The sequence below is a fragment of the Monodelphis domestica genome, chromosome 6 (assembly GCF_027887165.1).
Source record: "Monodelphis domestica isolate mMonDom1 chromosome 6, mMonDom1.pri, whole genome shotgun sequence".
NCBI lineage: Eukaryota > Metazoa > Chordata > Mammalia > Didelphimorphia > Didelphidae > Monodelphis > Monodelphis domestica.
The window spans coordinates 246,213,245-246,232,147 of record NC_077232.1 but is presented as its reverse complement, the minus strand read 5'-3'; the positions used below and the strand labels follow the sequence as shown (position 1 = coordinate 246,232,147).

The 18,903-nt window shown below is 35.4% G+C and overlaps 1 protein-coding gene across 50 annotated transcripts in view; it reads left to right on the top strand.

Annotated features, from left to right (window-relative positions):
- The window catches only part of ANK2 (ankyrin 2), a 765,649-nt gene that overhangs the window by 586,897 nt on the left and 159,849 nt on the right, over positions 1-18,903 (top strand). For 38 of the 50 annotated variants that reach the window (XM_056803045.1, XM_056803053.1, XM_056803039.1 and 35 more), the window contains 3 exons: positions 4,785-4,883; positions 16,561-16,746; positions 17,156-17,179. In XM_056803045.1, coding sequence (XP_056659023.1) covers positions 4,785-4,883; positions 16,561-16,746; positions 17,156-17,179 — 309 coding nt within the window. The remainder of the gene's footprint in view (positions 1-4,784; positions 4,884-16,560; positions 16,747-17,155; positions 17,180-18,903) is intronic. The other 12 variants (XM_056803048.1, XM_056803029.1, XM_056803006.1 and 9 more) reach the window with 1 other exon arrangement.

The window sequence follows — 18,903 nt, the reverse complement described above, 5'->3', positions numbered from 1 at the left end:
TCCCATCTCCATGTTTTTGTTGGTACCATTCGATGTGCTTGTAATGCCTTTCTTCTCTTCCCCTTCTGAATTAACAGCCATTCTTCAAATCCCAATTCCAATGCTCCCTAATTTTTGTGTCTCTGATGCCTCTTTCTGAGGATGACTTCCTTTAGTCCTCACAAAACACTTTATTTTGCAACTCTAATTCTCTACTGTGTGTTAATATTTAACACATCTGTGACTCGGTGGGTCTTAGCGCTTTTTAGTCCTATAAGGGTAAGACACCTATTCCCTAAATTCCCCTAAATGTGTAGCATATCAGGTAAGTGATATTTGTTGAACTGAGTCAAATTCACTGTCCATTTCTGGAATGTGATTCCATGTTCAAAAGTTATAGTTTTGTGACAGTGTAAATATACAATGTAAAGTCACATTACAAAAGGGAGATGCTTTCCTTTTTATTCCATCAAAAATACATACTAAAAAATCAAATGCACAAAACGTTAAGCAGCCAACTTCCAACAGGAGAACTGTGTGAGTTTCTTAATTCTGTCCCATGTTTAGGGTAAGCTTTAATGGCTCTGTTCCCAAACTGCTGGCTTTTAAGAGCAAAATTATAATACATTCTTCCCTCCATTAAAGTAGATCCACCCAGTTGCTGAAAGTGGGGTGGGAGCACAGTTGTAGTAATTCATAAGCCATAATTAGGTGGTATCTATGCTAACATTTTAAATAGCATGGTGCTCTCATCGTATTATTGAAATAGCTTCAGACTAATCATTGAACTAGTAATGAATTTTCTGCAGAGATACACATGAACTGGTAATGGTGATGTCAGCATCCCATTTAAGCAACTTAACCCAACCTTTCTGGGACCGTGGTTCTAGTAGAATAAGGAGGCTGAGGCAAAGCTATTGAAAAGCTGATGTGGGAAAGGATCACTGCAAAGTAAAATAATGCCACAGTTTGGAGCAGGATTAATACGATTCCATGACAGTCTCTCTTTTACTTGTAAAAGCCCAGGCCCCCAGAGTGGGCCTCAGTGCTTCTGGGCTATTATGTGGGCTCTTGGCTGCTCTTTGCTTAGCTAGGAGAAAGAGTGGGCTTTGGAGGACCCTCGGGTGAGAGGGGAACTTCTTGACTTATGGATGTTTAAAAGGCTTGGCACTGTGCGCTATTTGTTCTCCCCTCCCAGGAATTTAGTTTGGAGGAAAAAAAAGTTGTAAAGCAAACTTTCCTTGTATAAAGAACAAAATAATACCATTGACCCCACTTTCTTCACTGTTTATAGATAAGCATTGTAAGAAAAGGAAACAGATGTAAAGAACATTATTGGTTTATTCTGAATATTCCATCTAGAGATTAAACTATTTGATCAAATTCCCACGAACTATGTATGCATGCTTTAAAAATAATAAATTTATATTATTTAAATATTTCAAAATCTGTATTATAATGCATTGTATTATTTTATTACTTTTATAATTTTAACAATTTAAAAAGTTTTGTAATATTTTATAATTTAATATTTGTATAAATTTTTATTTTTATAATTTCAACAATTTCCCTCAACCTATATTGCCAAGTCCTTACCACTCTTCTGCCTTAGAGCCAATGCATAATATTATTCCAGCATGGAAGGCAAGGGCTTAAAAAATACATTTATCTACATAAAGTCCCTATAAACTCAACTTTTGTGATATAATGAAAGCTTTTGGTTCTCTGGTAGAGCCTATGAATACCTTCTCAGAATAATATTTTTAATAATTGAAGAAAATGCTAAATTTTAGCTATAAGTTCATGAAATAAAGGTTTTTTTAGTTTGTTCAAGTTCATATTCCTATGCCCCTCTTACCTGAAATTCATCTATGGATCACTGGTTAAGAACTCCTGCCATTACCAGTTATTGGTCTACCTGTTTTGTTATCAAGGCAGAATGTTGCCCATCAAAGGAAGTAGACCTGCAGAGTATGAACAGTAAGATGATCTGTAACATCTTTCCCAGATCAGAAGTTTATTAGCTCCTGCTGATCTGAGGAAATTTGGGCACATGCATGCATTAATTAAAAGCCTCCTTGGTTACCAAAGCAAGGGGATAATCTCATCTTTTGTTCTCTTGCCCCATTTATACCTCCAGAACAGATAAAATGGTCTTTATTTTTGTAACTACAATTGGTACTCATTGCCTTTTACATCTCTGCAGCTGTGCATTGATGCTATATTTAAGGAAATAATTTTAATTAGCTTGAGCTTCGAATCATAGACTCCCCGGGCTGGAAAGAACCTTAAAGGGCATATGGTCCCACTCCCTTCCCAATGGATGATTCACCTCTCCAACACCCAAGTGCTGTTGGAAGTTAACCATCTAATCCCCATTAAATAGTCATAATGCTTAACTAGCAACAGGAGTGTTGTTGCTATTTAATTATCCTCGAAAACATGTCACTGTTTACTAAATCATAAAGATTGATATTACCATGTGTTTTTTCCATCACATAAGCAATGCTAAATAGTTAATAATTTACTATGAATTTTGCCAACATATTTCAAAACAATTAGAATATTTAATTCATATTCCTATGACAAGAAGATTGGGGAAATACCCAGCATCAAATCCTCAAATACTGTCTGGGGGGACATCTGGAAAGAACTAGATGTCTCAGCAATTTTGTATTGCTACTTTGTTCTGTATGTGAAGACTGATGCTCCTCTATAAAATATAAAATTTTATGATATTTTTCAAAGCACTGTCATTCCCTATCCAAGTTTTCTAGAGGCAGAAATGTTTTATGGTCTCCAGTGACATTTCTCTGGTTAAACAATGTCAATAAATAAATGATATCTTCCCTCCCTTTTGTCACTTTGAGTGAAACTTTATTGTCAACTTTATATATCACTCATTTTGGAGCAATATCCATGATAATATTCAACTACGATTGCTCTGTGTGTATGTGTGTGTGTGTGTGTGTGTGTGTGTGTGTGTGAGAGAGAGAGAGAGAGAGACAGAGACAGAGACAGAGACAGAGACAGACAGAGAGAAAGATTTATTGCCCTTTTCCTACATTCTGCATTTGCCAAGAGAGGCAATGTGGTAGGTAGTATAGTGGAAAGAATTCTGATTTTTGAGTCAAAATACTTTGGTGCAAATCTCAGCTCTGTCATGTACTGTATGTGACTTCCTCTTCTGAAAACCAGTGGGATTAGACTAGATGACCTTTAAAGGCCATTCTAGCTCTAAAGTTAGGCTCTTTTGAGAAGTCTGACTCTTTTTTCACTTTCCCCACTAACACTGTGTTTTTGTCCCTCTCAACCTGCCATCTTCTATTATTTTCCCCTTCTATTCTGTTTATACAACTCCTTTGAGGGAAGAAAGGCCACAGATTAACTTGGTCTATTAAAAGTTCATAGTCCTTTATGGGATCACTACATTCTCCTTTGTGAAGAAACATTACTCTTCTATCCCCCTCCCCCATTCTTTTTAACAATACTTACTGAATTTTTCTTAACTCTTCTTCTGGATTTTTCTAATCCTATCCTTCCATACTTCTGGTTTCCTCTAAATAACTAAGATTCATTCCCCCCACCCCATTAAAAAAAAAAAAAACACCTTCTCACTAGCTAACTTGTTAGCTTTTGCTATTCCTCCTCCTAACTGAACTATTTATTTTTATCCATTCTGTAGCTTCTCAGGTTTATGTAAGTGTTCTTACCTCCAAACCTCTCAGCCTAATCACAGCACTGTATTCTGTTTCAACATCTAGTTTCTGTTCTTTCTTTTTTTATATATAATCCTCACAACTAGACCCTCTGCTCTCTCTTCAGCTAAATGAGTTCTCCATTTTCTTCAAACTCAGTTGTCTTTCTTGACTTTAGGATAAAGAAAGTAGGAACATCTAGATGCATTTTTGTTTTGACAAGTATTTCAAACTCTTTTTTTTTTTCTAGCCTCCCAGGTTCTGAAAAATCCTCATCATTTGCCAACCCTTTCCCTTAATTTTGTAAACCCATGGGAATAACATGGGAAATTTTATCCATATGTCTCTGGATTATTTATGCTTAAGTCACCAGTACTGTTTTGTAAGGATTATTAGGTTTCCAGAGAGTCCTATGAATAATTTTCATCTCTTTTTGAATGAGGATGTGATATTTTGCCAAAAATAATGAGTAGAAAATAGTTTGAATTTGGTTCCAAACTCTAGGCTTGTAGTTTTGGGGGAATTTTTATGGAAGAATACTTAAAAATAAGGGAAGTTTACTGGTGTTTTTATTAGGAAAAATTTTAATGTGTTCATTGTAAACTGTTCTACCAGATTTAAAACATATTTTAAAAGGATTCTATAACATCAGTTTTGCCTCTTACTGACTTACATGTGGTAAGTAATGATTATGATATTAAAGAGTAGTAATTTGCTACCTGGATATCTTCTGGGAAAGAAAGGGCTGCTGGTTTATTATTAGGGGGTTGGAAAGAACTTTTCTCTTATTGATGTTAAATAATGGAGACAAATATGAATCTTAGAGAAACAGTCTTGGGGTCCAAGATGAAGAAAGTTAATAAGGATCATGGTTTTTTTGTGCCTCTTTTCCCTTCTTCAGAAGTGTGTGCCAAATCCAACTTACTTGTAGTGGTCCTGGAATTATGATATATGCGTATATAGACTACATACATGGAACAGCTTTACTTTGTTGCTAACATACATTTCCACAGTGTTTAGTTTGGGATATAAAGCTTAAAAAAAAACCTTTGTTAATACATTAAAATAACATTAAGTTTTTTGTTTGTTTTCTTTTTTTGTCCTTAGAATGGCTTCACTCCTCTATATATGGCAGCTCAAGAGAACCACATTGATGTAGTGAAATACTTGTTGGAAAATGGAGCTAATCAGAGCACTGCTACTGAGGTAAAACATGATTACACCTAATGACTTCTTTTTTGTCTTGGTTCCATATTGTTTTCACCAATTTTTAGCTACAGAGGTGAATTTTTTTAACTATAGAGGTAAAATATCCTATAGTTTACCTTCATGAAAACTTATTATTTTATTCCCAAACAAACACTCTTAACTCTGGATCTGCCCAAGAAAAAAGTACCGTTATGGTATGTTTTTACTATGGGTTGTTTAAGACTTTTCTAAAGATTAAAATTCCTTTTAATCAATATTTTGACTTAATTACAAATATTTGAGACATTTCACTCAGAGGGACAATTCATTCAATTCCCTTCTCAAATAATTTTTAGTTGTTAGTGACAATCAATTAATAGACATCTAATTAGGGATTACTTTCAAAAGCAAATTAAGGATTTTTAGAAAACCTAATGATACATAATTTGTGGAATCTAACGCCCATAAGTACAATAATCAGTTACTGTTCTTCACCAGGGACTAGTAGTCATTAAGATCTACAACATCATCAAGTCCTTTTAGAAAGTAACATAATAGGCAATTTTTAGAGCTCCTTTGAGCCAACTTAATTTCAACAATGGAAAACTCTCAAAGGAAGTATATTTTAGATTGTTTTGTGAAGAAGATGAGATTCATCAAAACTTTTGAGTAGGATGATACATAAAAATGAAATATATTAGGGAATATTGAACATTATAGCCACAAATATTCAAGTAATCTCACTTTTTCTCAACTTTTCATCCTCTAACAATAAGAGTTCAAAGCTGACTACAGAATGTTTCCATATTGGTACAAATATCTTGAACAAACTGATAATAGTGAGATACTTTCCAAACCCCTAAGTGGTCTTTCAGTTAACATAGTTTTTATATCCCTATAATATAAATCCAGTTCTGATTTTTAGGGAATTGAGTCAAATATTACTCTTAGCAATACTTTTTATATGTTCTTGGTTACATAATTTGGATAAGTGCACAAGAATGTCTCTGATAAGTTTCTGAATATCAGAAAAACTTCAACAAATGTCATTTATCTGACACTTGGTCATAAATATGAACCTGAATATGAATCAAGGTATGTTATTGGCCTATAGATAGAACCTCCAATTTGTATAAGATACGATCAATACCAATACTTGCATCAACCCCAACTAAGAAGCTGAATGAGACCTGTCATTTGGTGCTTGGTTCTGTAAGGTCCTGTTAGCTGGAGTTCACAGCTGTTTTATAATCCTTTCATCTGGTGGATACTACAGCAACTAAAGCAGGTTCCAAAAATACCCTCAATGTAAGGCATTAGAGGAGATCATATTACATTGTAAACTCAGAAAATTTAAAATCCTTTGTGTTTCCAGTTATCTTGGCAGAAATATGGTGTTTGCAAATGAAATGCATTAATGGGTATTATCTTAACCATAAATATTCAATCTCTCTATCACTTTTTCCCTCACTCTTTCTCAAAAATACCTCTTCTAGCCCTTGATAAGATATATGTAAACTTGGTTGAATTAGGTGATCCCTAGGTCATGACCAATGAATGCATTCATGAAAAATAGGTTCTTCAAGTTCCCTTTTAATGCTGTTTATTCGAACCCTGGCACTGTTGCTTAATACCCGTGTCACACTGTGCCAGTCATTTATTGGGCATCTGTTTCTTCACTTGTACTGGCAACCTCTGTAATAGATATTTGAGGCCTCATATAACTATAAATCAATAATCCTGTATTATGATTTTGTAAAAGTACCACTTGTGGTGGTGGATATCTTAAATGCTAAATCATTTGAAAATGTCTGCATAAAAATCTATGCCCTGTAATAGTGGGTATATCTGATGGTAAAGGAAAGGGGGAGAAGATGGAGTCCCCTCCCTCTCAGGGCAGGTCACAGGAGGGGCTAGCTGTTGTTAAATTAGCAGAGAGAGAGAAGAGGAATGAGTCTGTGTTTCCCCCCTTTCAGCCTCCTTCAGCTATGGCTTCCCACCCTGTCTTCCCTCTCTACTTCCCTCTATTGTCTGAGTTCAATATGAACTCCTTCCCTTGGGGAGAGAGAAAGAATTCTCTCTCCCTCAGTTAGCTATTCCTTTTACTCATTCTGGATTCAGTTGGAAAAGTGTAACACGGTTTTATTTCTAAATAGTTAAAGTCAGAGGAACCAGGAAGATGGCTGAAGGATTTAGGGTTTAAAGGAAAGGGGGAAGAAGGAAGTCCCTGCCTACTATGTCTCCCCCCCCCCCAGTTTTGAGGAACCCAGGCTTTGGCAGCCCTGGGCCCCAAGACATTCAGATATGAGGGACCCTGGTCTCAGGCCACAAGAGAGCAAAGTCCAGACCCAGGACACCAGGAGCTGTGAGAGATCTTGTTGAGCTGCTTCTTGTCTTTTCTCTGGTTCTTCTACTTCTAGTTGAGATCTGTGGGGAATGGTGCTCAGGTATCAGGAGAGAGATTTGAGTCTCTGGCTCAGGATCCAGTCTTAAATCACACCCTCCCCTTTGCTGGCTCAAGGCTGAGAGGCCAAGGGTCCCTCTCCCAGGTTCTCTTGTCTTCTCAAGGTTCCAAGGCTCCTGAGGCTCCTCCCCTGTTCCCAGACTGTCACTAAGTTCTTGGGTTTAAACCTCTATTGCAGCCCATAGCTCTTCCCCACTCGTTTGTAAGGGAAACTGGAGGAAGTACTTACTGGGAATCTGCTTCTAGCTTTGTCCACTGCTTCAGTTAGAAGCCAATGGCTAAAGAACCTATCTTCTAGGTACTAAAAGCCAGGCAGAACATTTAAAAGATTTTTCAAGATGGCTTTAAACCTGCAACGTTTGAAAAACAAAAGGCTTTCATTTTGGAAATTTCACAATAATAGTGATGACTGGTTTTGAGAAGTGAAGGACCAATGAAGAAGAAATACTAGATATCTAACCGTAATGTATACAATATGAATTTTGTGTGATTTGGGTTCTCAGATTATATTCCTTGAAGAGAGTTTTATATACATTGTATTTAATCTTTGAATTGAACCTGATCATTATACTCTGCTTTCCTTCCTCTCCCTATAAACTACTAAATATAAACTTTAACAAGTTAAAATGGGATTTTAGTTCTTGAAGGTTGTGAACTTGAACAAGTAACACTTTCTTTGAGTTTTTCATACCTTACAATTATTAGTAAAAATGCTAATTTTAAAAAAGTAAGCATCCATCCATTTGTCTCCAGACAAACCTTGGTCCATTATGATGGGGCAGTGACACTTGATTCTCAAATGTTATGATAATAAAATTGATCAGTGGGGACAACCTGCTGGTGATGAACCTCTGTTGTACATGACTAGGCTGATCCACAGAGAGAAAAGCTTGTATGTTAATTGAAGAATTTCTGGCTTGGTAGAATTTGCCAGGAAAAAGTCCTACCAAGCTGAATTGACATCTATGATGGTTCCAATGATAGATTAAGTGCTCATCTCCAAAGATTAATTTACCACAAAGAGGCTAATGACCACCATTGACCCTAGGGGATTAATTCTTTGACCATGGTGATTTATGAAACAGATATGTAGAGTGATAGCAGTTCTAGGAGTGGGGTGGGGAGAAGAAATAATGGCAAAGAAAGGCTTAAATATTTTATTTCTATATATAATTTACACATTGTAAATTCTGTGTGATTTTTACTCAAAAGTAACATATCAATGCGTTTGGATAAAATGAAGGATATGATTATAGTTCTGATGACTTCTAGTATTCCTTTGTGAAATATTTTTTGGTTCAGCACTTAAATCCTTTATAGTTTACTGTCTCTTCTTTGACTGTTATTATTTTATCCGTCCATTGTATAATTTATGGTAAGATAGTGAAAATCTGACTTTTTGGTATATACTTGCAATATAGTTCTTTCTAGTTTCTAATCAAAAAACTCCATCCTCTAAAAATTTGCAAGTCTCTATCTCTTTCTTTAACATCTATTTTACTATTTATTATTTATTCATATAAGTATTTATCTCTTTCACTATTCCTCCACTGAACAATAACAAAGAAGAAAAAAACTCCAAATAAACATTTATGCCTAGTCCAGTAAAATAAATTTCCATATTCACCTATCCCCAAAATGTCTTTTTTCTGCATTTAAATCCTTCACTTCTTTGACAGAAGATAGGTTGCATACTTTGTTTTCAGCCCTAATTTGGGTTTGCTGCTTGGTTGTTTTTTGGTAATTGTTTGCAACAATTACCCTTATAAAAGCCAGTGTCATCATTACAATATATTTTTATCTTATCTGGACCTGTGAATCTATTAATATGGAAACATTCCCCTAATGCAAATCAACAGGACATCTTTAACTTAGGGTGCTAAGTAAATAAGTGGCTTGCCTGTGGTCAACCAGCCAGTAACCAGTATTTCAGAATAAAGACCTGAACCCAGATTTTCCTAACTCCAAAGATACATGCCTTTTACTGAACTACCTCTGCTTAACAACAACAAAAAAACCAATCCAAACTATTATGATTTTCACAGAGAGAATGGCTAGGATTCATTTGCTAAAGCCCTGTACCACTTAACTTTAATACTCTTCTTTCCTATTCTTAGCCTCTGATAAATGGAAATGTAATCCTACAAATTTTTTGAGATCTTTTATTGATCAAAGAGTGTGTGAACAAATGGAGATTAGCTTAATATCATTCAATTTCTTTTTACTTGTCATCATTCCAGGATTTGAATTCCTGTTTCTGGAGAGAAGGATGGTAGTATATTAATCCAGCTACCACCTTGACCCCCTACAACCTTAAGTCATTTTGTCCAGCTCAGCTGTTCATTCAGCTGTCCTTCTCTTTGAATTCATAGTAGAGAAGCAATCACTTGGCAAAACTGTAGTTGGTAAAGGCTGTAGTACTTCCAATTTTATTTATATTGTAGCTTAATGGAAGAAAGCTAATCAACGAACACAAAGTTTATGATGGATTAAATTAGTTTGCCTAATAGTTCATGTGACATGTACAATTAGCAGACCTTGAAACAGACCTGAAAAAATGGAGCCTTCCCTCTGACTGACACACCATTGTTGATGGGAAGGATGGCAACCAAGACTATAATTATGATTATAGGGATTCACATAGTACATTCAAGTCTGAAGATACTTTGCTATTAAAAAACCCTTTGAGATCAGTACTATAGACATTATTATCTCAGTGTTACAGATAAATAATTGAGACACAGAGAAGTTCAACAATTTCCTTATGACTGCTGTTTTTTTAAACATAACCTACTATTTTTCTCCCTCCTCATTTTGATTATTATTTTCTTCCTGAAATAAGCATATTTGATGGTACCTTCATATAATTTGTTGACTCACAGTATCAATTTTCTGCCTTCATCATTATATTTTCTTTCATTAATAGAGGTAACCTGGGTTTGGTTTTATGATTTAATACTGTTAAGCAATATCTATTAGATACTATGTAGAAGGTATTATGAGTATTCCCAAAACTACATACATCTGAATATATATACCCCTTTTCTCTTTAAAGTTACATGATTGGGTCAAAAGTTACTTGGGAGATATTATCCCTGGATTCTCCATTGTTACCTTCAACTCAACATATCCAAAATGGAACTCATCTTTCCTCTCCCCAAACTTACTACTCCATCAATCACTAAATAATAATAATAAATAACAATAATAACAACTTATATTTATATAGCATTAATGTTTGCAAACAAATATCTCATTTTTTCTCACAACAACCCTGTGAGGTAGGTGCTTTCACTATCATTCCAGGATTTTAATTCCTGTTTCTGGAGAGAAGGATGGTAGTATATTAATCCCTCTCCAATTTGCCCTCCATAGCCCTCTTGGCAGATGAGGAAGCTGAGGGAGATAGGATTAAGTGATTTGGCCAGGGTAGCATAGCTAATAAATATCTGAGGCTAGATTTGAAATCAAGAAGATGATTCTTCCTGATTCCAGACTCAGTATTCTATCGATACCAACTACTAAATGCTGGAGACATAAAGACAATAATGAAACTGTTCCTGTCCTTAAGGAACTTGAATTCTTTTGGAGGAAATAGTACATATACATTTAAGTAAATATAAAAATACATATTAAGTAAATGTAAGATGATTTTGAGGGGCAAATGTATAAGGCATTATGGGGAGGGTGACGATTGGGAAAGGTGACATATGAGAAGTGCTGAGATTTGAAGGAAGTTAAGAATTCTAAGAAATGGAGGTGAGGAAAGAGTTTGGTTCAGAGGATAAGGGGGAGAACCTATTGAGAAGCACAGAGAAAGTAAATGCAATGGTGCAGTGAGTAGAGCACTGGGCTTAGTATCAGGAAGACACAACTCCACTCACTAGTTGTGTCATCCTAGGCAAGATAGTTTCCACAAGATGAAGATGATAATGGCACCTACCTCACAGGATTTTTGTGAGGCTCAAATCAGATAATACTTATGAAGTCCTTATCACAGTGTCTAGCACATAGTAGGGCTTTCTTTTTCCTATTGTTTATGAGAAAAATCAAATAACCCTGATTGACTAGGCCATAGAATGCAGAAAGGGGAATCATGACTGCAGTTAGACTGTGAATGATTTTTCTTTTTAAATCCTTACCTTCAGTTTTGGAATCAAAACTAAGTATTGTTCCAAGGCAAATGAATGGTAAAGGCTCAAAAATGGGTGTCAAATGACTTGCCCAGGGTCACACAGCCAGAAAGTATCTGAGGCCAGACTTGAACCTGAACTTCCTACTTCTGGCCCTGATTGTCAATCCACTAAGCTATCTAGCTACCCTTTGAATAACTATTAATACTGAATAGAGGAGTTTGGATTTTATCCTAGAACCAAAATATGTAACTCTACAACTTCATTTGGTTTTAATTGCGCCCTTCAGGGTCCAGTGAAACAACTCTAATTCATTTTTCATGTAACAACCCTTCAAATATTTGAGGTTAAATGCTATTGGATCTTTAAAGTCTCCTCTTCTCCATGCTAAACATCTTCAGGTCCTTCAGTTGATTCTCAACTGGCATGTTTCCCCTTCAAGTCTCTTCATCATCCTGAAATTACAAATGCACATTAGCCACTAGCCTCCAATCAATTGCAAACATTCAAATGAATTAAATTTAGACCAATTTACCATGGTAGAAGTGGATATAATGTCCCAAATATCTCAAAATAGGAATGTTTTGTTAAAACAAAGTGATTATCAGTGTTAATTTTCATTTGAGGTGTAAAGGAGACTTTGAAAAAATAGTTAAGTATGAATCACCTCATTTTTGGATCTGTGAAATTATCATTATTAAAAAATTATTCTGCAAGTCAGTTTTAAAAAACAACGTGAGTCTCTGAACCTTAGGCTAGTTATACAAAAAATAGCAATGTAGCAAAGTACTGAGATAGTCAGATGAGGTGCGATAATAGGGTAGACATTATGGAGACACTATGGCACTATCTCTTAGTATCAGGTGTGCCAGGTTGATGCTAAGTGCCTATGTGGGGAACAGTTCTGTAGTCTAAGCAGACCTTCTGGCAACTTATCAATGCGAAACATCTTTGTTTTTCTTTTTTGAAAGGGATGTTAGAAGACATACTATCTCCAAGGGCAGAGAGTTAATAGAAATACAAAAAAGAAAATTGAAAAGAAACCACAATGTTAAGATTTTTAAAATTATTTTAATGAAAATCAAAGTGTTACCATCTTCATTTTCCTCCATGGGTCCCCCAGAAAGAGCAAAGCCAAACCATCTGTTTTTCTTAGTGGACTGACTTCTCTTTATCATAGGGGGGAAAAGTCAGCAAAACTCATGGAAAAATAAAATGAAATGTCTTTCTCTCTCACTTAAAATTATCTAGTTGGTGCCTCTAAATGTTAAGAACTTATCTGTTTAGCTTTAAATTGCTAGCTTGTCTTAAATATGTAGCTTTGTACATTATACAAGACCCTTATGTATGTGTGTGTGCATGTGTGTATGCCCAAGCCCAAGAATTAATACATTAATCTGAGAAAAAGCTAGTATTACTTTGATTGTTAAAAAAGTGCAAAAAAACCCAAACCCTATGCTTTGGTGGGGTGAGGGGGGACTTTTCTCTAGGCACATAAGTAAGCTAAAAAGTGTATCTTTTTTGTGGTGTCATAACTCATAAGGCCTGATCAATATGTCTTACATTTTAACTTGTAATCTAGAAAATGATGCGCTCAGTTAAAAAAAAAACAAAACAAAATCATCTTATTTCATTTTTCAATTCTAAGATATATTATTTTCCCAGTTACATGTGATAATAATTTTCAATATGTTTCCCAGAATTATACAAACCATCTCCTTCCCTTCCATTCCTTCTCCTCTTTTGGAGATGGTAAATAATTGTATCTGAGCCATGTATGTATTATCATGCAAAACACGCTTCCATATTGGTCATTGTTGTAAGAGCACATTCATACAGGATCAAAATGCCAAAATAAAACCATAAATACACTGATATGAAAGATTATGCTTTGATCCACATCTATCTGACTCCAATAGTTCTTTCTCTAGAGGCGGATATCATTTTCTGTCATAAGTCCCTCAGAATTGTCCCAAATCATTTCATTGCTGAGAGTAGTCGAGTTTTCACAGTTAATCATCACATGGTATTGCTTCTCCCGGTTCTGGTCATTTTTCTTTGAAATTATCCTGTTTATAATTTCTCAATAGTATTCCATCACCAACATGTAACATAATGTATTTAGTCATTTCCCAATTGGTGGACATCCCCTCATCACCTCAAAGAACATTTCCAATTCTTTGCCACCACAAAAAGAACTGCTGCAAATATTTTTTGTACAAATGGTCCTTCCCCCCCTCCTTTTTAAATTACATCTTTGGGTTACAGACCCAGAAGTGGCAGGATCAGACGGTATAAACAGTTCTATAGCTCTTTTACAATAGTTCTAAACTGCCCTTCAGAATGATTAGGTCAATTCACAACTCCATCAATAGTGTATTAATGTTCCAATTTTGCAACTTCCCCTCCAACATTTATTACTTTCCTTTACTGTCATATTGGTTAATCTCATATGTATGAAATGGTACCTCAACTTTGTTTTAATTTTCATTTCTTTAATCAAGAGTGATTTAGAACATTTTTCACATGATTATTGATAGCTTTGATTTCTTCATCTGAAAATTGTTCCTATTCTTTGATTATTTTTTCAATTGGGAAATGGCTTGTATTGCTTGTAAATTTGAGTTCATTCTCTACAGATTTAAGAAATTAGAACTTTATCAGAGAAATTTGCTCTAAAATTTTTCCAGTTTGTTGTTTCCCTTCTAATCTTGGTTATATTAGTTATGTTTGTACAAATGTTTTTTTAATTTAACAAAGGCATTTTAGTTTAAAAGGAATGTAAATAAAGTAATAATGAACTATTCCCTCCCTAAATCTTGAGCTTTCCTCTCTTATAAATATTATCACACCCAATGGGAAGGGTGGATTTTTGTAGGAATTGTGTATGAGTGAATATTTGGACATCCATCTACATCACACACAGAGAGAACATGAGGACCAGTATACATGCTTGGAACAGCAATTCAAATTTCTGATACTACAAGGGCAATCAACATCTCATATTAATGTCATTGGGGTGTTCTCTCCCTGGCTTTTTCCTCAATAGGTATTGCTTTCCACTGCTTTCTGCCCCATCAATGCCAGTTAGTTTCAGAGTGTAAAGTATAAGAAGACTGGAAAGATCTGAGATGGGGGGGGGTGATCCCTGATAGACGGGAAATGTAACAAAAAGAACTAGTGAGAAAGCTTTAGTTCAGCCTCCCATATCAGTGTCATTATCCTACAAAAATCCACTCTATGATTCACCTTTTTGCCTGTGCAAACAATCTTAGTACTAGCATGAACCAGGCAATGTGCTAAGCCCTGGGGATACTAAGGAAATGTGAAATGATCCCTACCCTCATGGAACTTAAATTATAATCGGTGATATAATATTTACATAACTAGCTATATGAAAGAAACACACAGAGTGGATGGAAGATAAAACCTTAGAAGGGAGAGAAATTGGACCTGGGGTGGAGGGGAATAGGAAAGATCTCTGGCAGCAAGATACCCCCACTGGATGGACTAGAAATCACAGTGAAGACAAAGAATGGGTTTAAGATGAGTGAGTTAGAGAAATTTTCAGATCTTTCAGATCAGGTAATTTTTCTACTTAAAGATCTCCAGTGTTTCTCCATTTTTTACCAAATAAAATATAAACTACTGATTCTTAAATTCAGTGCTTTTCACAGTCTGGCTTCAGTGTATCTTTTTAGATTTATCTCATATGTAATCCCCTTCCTTTACATGGCCATTAAATAGAACTACTGCTTATCTTTCACTCTTTTCTTACCTTTTCTCCTTCCCTCCTTTTACTTTCTCAGCTTTCATGCCTTTGTTTACACCATCTTCTAATAAGTCAAAACATCAACAAATCCATATACTTAATACATGACAGGCACTGGGGATGTGATGAAAATCTTTTTTTTTTTTAAACCCTTACCTTCCATCTTGGAGTCAATACTGTGTATTGGCTCCAAGGAAGAAGAGTGGTAAGGGCTAGGCAATGGGGGTCAAGTGACTTGCCCAGGGTCACACAGCTAGGAAGTGGCTGAGGCCAGATTTGAACCTAGGACCTCCCGTGTGATGAAAATCTTGGCAAAAATACAAAATAGTCTTTGTTATCAAAGGTTCTATGTTTTAATGGGGGGGGGGAGTAGAAATAACTATGTACATGCATAACATATAAACAAAGTAAATAGAAGATAATTTTAGGAGGAGGGCAATAGGAGTTGTAAGGACCAGGAAAGGCTTCATAGAAGATGTTGATTATTGGAGAAAGCCAGGGTCAGGAAGGAGCAGAAGTCAGGGTGTGAATATTTTCTATCAACTGAACTCCACATTACCCGTCATTTCCTTCTGCTAATGATCCTGTCCACTGTAAAGACAAATCTATCTAGACAAATTTTGCCCGAGGTCTTCCCTGATCTTTTTTCCTCTTCTAGCTGAAAGCAATGTGTTCCTCAGCAGGATCTGCTTTCCTTCATGCTATGTCACTCTTTTGGTACCTCAGATGATTGTATAACAGGATCTGTCAGTATATCCTGAAATCCAAGTAAACATAGGGTCTTGAGACTTGCAAAGTATTTAACAAATGTTTGTTGAAGTGAATGATGTCAAATACTACGTGGGGCAGTAGTCCTTATTTATATATTTAAATGTGTCAAATTTACCTTGCTTTGAGTTTTACTTGTTTACAAGGTTAAACTTTACAGAAATATCCTCTGTTTCCATGGTTTCTTGTTCATGTAGCGTGGTCAGACATAGACCTTTCTGTTCATCATTTTCATGGCTTTCTTCCTTCTGGCCTTTTTATTCTCTTCATATATTCTAAGGGTCATTCAGCTGGCCTGCTTTCTATTCCTCACATTCAGTATTCAATCTCTTTTTACCATTGCTATCCCCTCACTGGAAAAAAATATAGAGGGAATTTGTACTTTAATAATTCATCTGTTCAATAAACCTTTATTAAGTGCCTACTGGATGTGTCTAGTATTAGGCACCAGCTATTTGGCCAAAGTGTTGATAAGGAACAGACCCTAGATTCAGGGATACTTCTATCCTAAGCATCTACAATTTGACAAAACCTTCTTAATCTTTTTTCATCTACCAGGATGGCTTCACCCCCCTGGCTGTGGCACTGCAACAGGGACACAACCAAGCTGTGGCAATCCTCCTGGAGAATGATACCAAGGGGAAAGTCCGGCTGCCTGCTCTCCACATTGCTGCTAGGAAAGACGATACCAAATCTGCAGCCCTCCTGCTCCAAAATGACCACAATGCTGATGTTCAATCCAAGGTAAAAGCTCAGGCAGGCCCTCTGCAAAAATGGAGGCTCAGGTTTCCAGGCATTCTTTAGGAGATTCTACCTACTAGGTCCAGTAAAAATGGAAAATCAATTTCTGTCATAAAAAGAAAATAGTTAGAGCAGAATTTTTGAAGTCTTTTCTAGAAAGAAGTAGAAAAATTGACTGTCAGATCTCAGGGACATTCAGCTTTTTGAAAAGTCTATTTGCTTATTTTGGCTAGGGTCAGGAAAGAGCAGGGCTAAGATTAGCTTTTTTTTCTTATTGAATAAAAAGTTTGGATTGTTTAGTGCATGTGGTTAGTCTAGCCAAGCAATATACCTGATTGCAATGAGTAAAATGATTGTCTGCTTGATATTTGTGTAACATCTTCCCTCTTTTTCCCAAACAACATTGCTTCAGATGATGGTGAATAGGACAACTGAGGTACAGTATTGTGAATATACAAGGATGCATATTGTGTTCATTCTTGTCCATTTCCAGTAAATGCTCACTAATTCATACTAATAATTGGAAGATCCATTGTTAGGGAACTGATTTTTTAAAGTTTTACTATAATTGAGAAACTATGATATGGGATAGGAGCTACACCTATAATTTTCTAGGGTTGGAGAAACAGTAGTCTCAAGAGAGGAAATTTCCACTACCAGTGAAAACTGATACCTTCTCTGTCCCCATAGTCTTACAGAGTAGGTAGCCAAGAATACTAAAAAGTTAAATGACTTGCCTGGGTACACACACACACACATACACATAAACACAATCATTATAGATATAGAGGCAGGGAGCTATAAATACATAAATATATGCAGGCAAATCTGCAATGTATATATATATATACACATCATATATGTGCCTATAACATGTACACTATAAACATACATGTTCATGCATGTGCCTATCCACATATATAAGCTCACATATGCCTATATTACATATATACTATGCAGCATTTGTGTGTACTTTTATCATAGTTGTATAAGAAATACTTAGCACAAATTTAGTAAAACTTGTCCCCACTGGTATACTATTCCTAAGACAGGTATGAGCACTGATCATTATTATTGACAATTTTTATGCAAGCAATAAACCCAAGTAAAATTTAAGACACTTGTTGAATCATACTGCTATGTTGCCATTTTTCATTAAACTGAATTGTTTATCAATGGTAAATTTGGGCACATAATAATCTTGACCATTCACTCAACTTGATTATAATCATTCAGCTTTATATTCTCAAGTCCTAAAACACATCTAATGACTTAATCTATTATTCCATGTAGCAAACTAACCCTTTGCAGTCACCAGGGATTATTGGTCCAGAATGTTGATGATCACATTTTTATTGTTTACTAGCTCATTTGGCCATGTCTGCACAAGAGCCACTGACTCGCACGTTTTGTTTAAATATTTTTTTGTTTGCTGTCTATACTATGGAAATAAAAATGTAATGACTCATCAACATTTTGGGGCAGAGAAGACCTATGATTGGTGCACCATTGAGTCTAATTCAACAGTCCTACTCCTTGGGCTAAGATTTGTGAACTTCAGGATACTCAAACATTTAATAGTTAGTAAATGCACTATATTTATAGAAATCAATTTTATTTTCAAGTTTTTCCATTGGTTTATGTTACATTGAAGGTGGGGGTACAAGAAAAACACTTTATTTGGAATCAGATGCCTTGGGTTCAAATTATATCATCACTACTTACTACCACTGATCCTGGACCTAATTATATAAATCTATAAATCTATGAAAAGAAAGGGTCTGATCTATGTGATCTCTAAACTTCCTTCAATATTTGAATCTTGTGATCCTCTGAATCCAAATAATGTAGGTCAAAATGAAAGAAAAAGATACATTCCTCTAATTACATTAAAAGGGCTAGAAAAGCAGGAAATTAGTTTAAATTACACTTGTGGCTTCTTAATAATCGCTGATTTTAGTCCTTTAAATTTCAACATGTTTAAAGGCCAATATAACTCTGTTAATAAGTAGCCACCAATTTGTCTCATATGTGTATATGTATTCTCATATATGTATACATATATTGTCATATATGTGTTTATATACATATATATCCATGAAAAAAAATAAAATATCTCTCTATGTAAGATGGCACCTGTTTTGTGTGATTAGAAAGAGA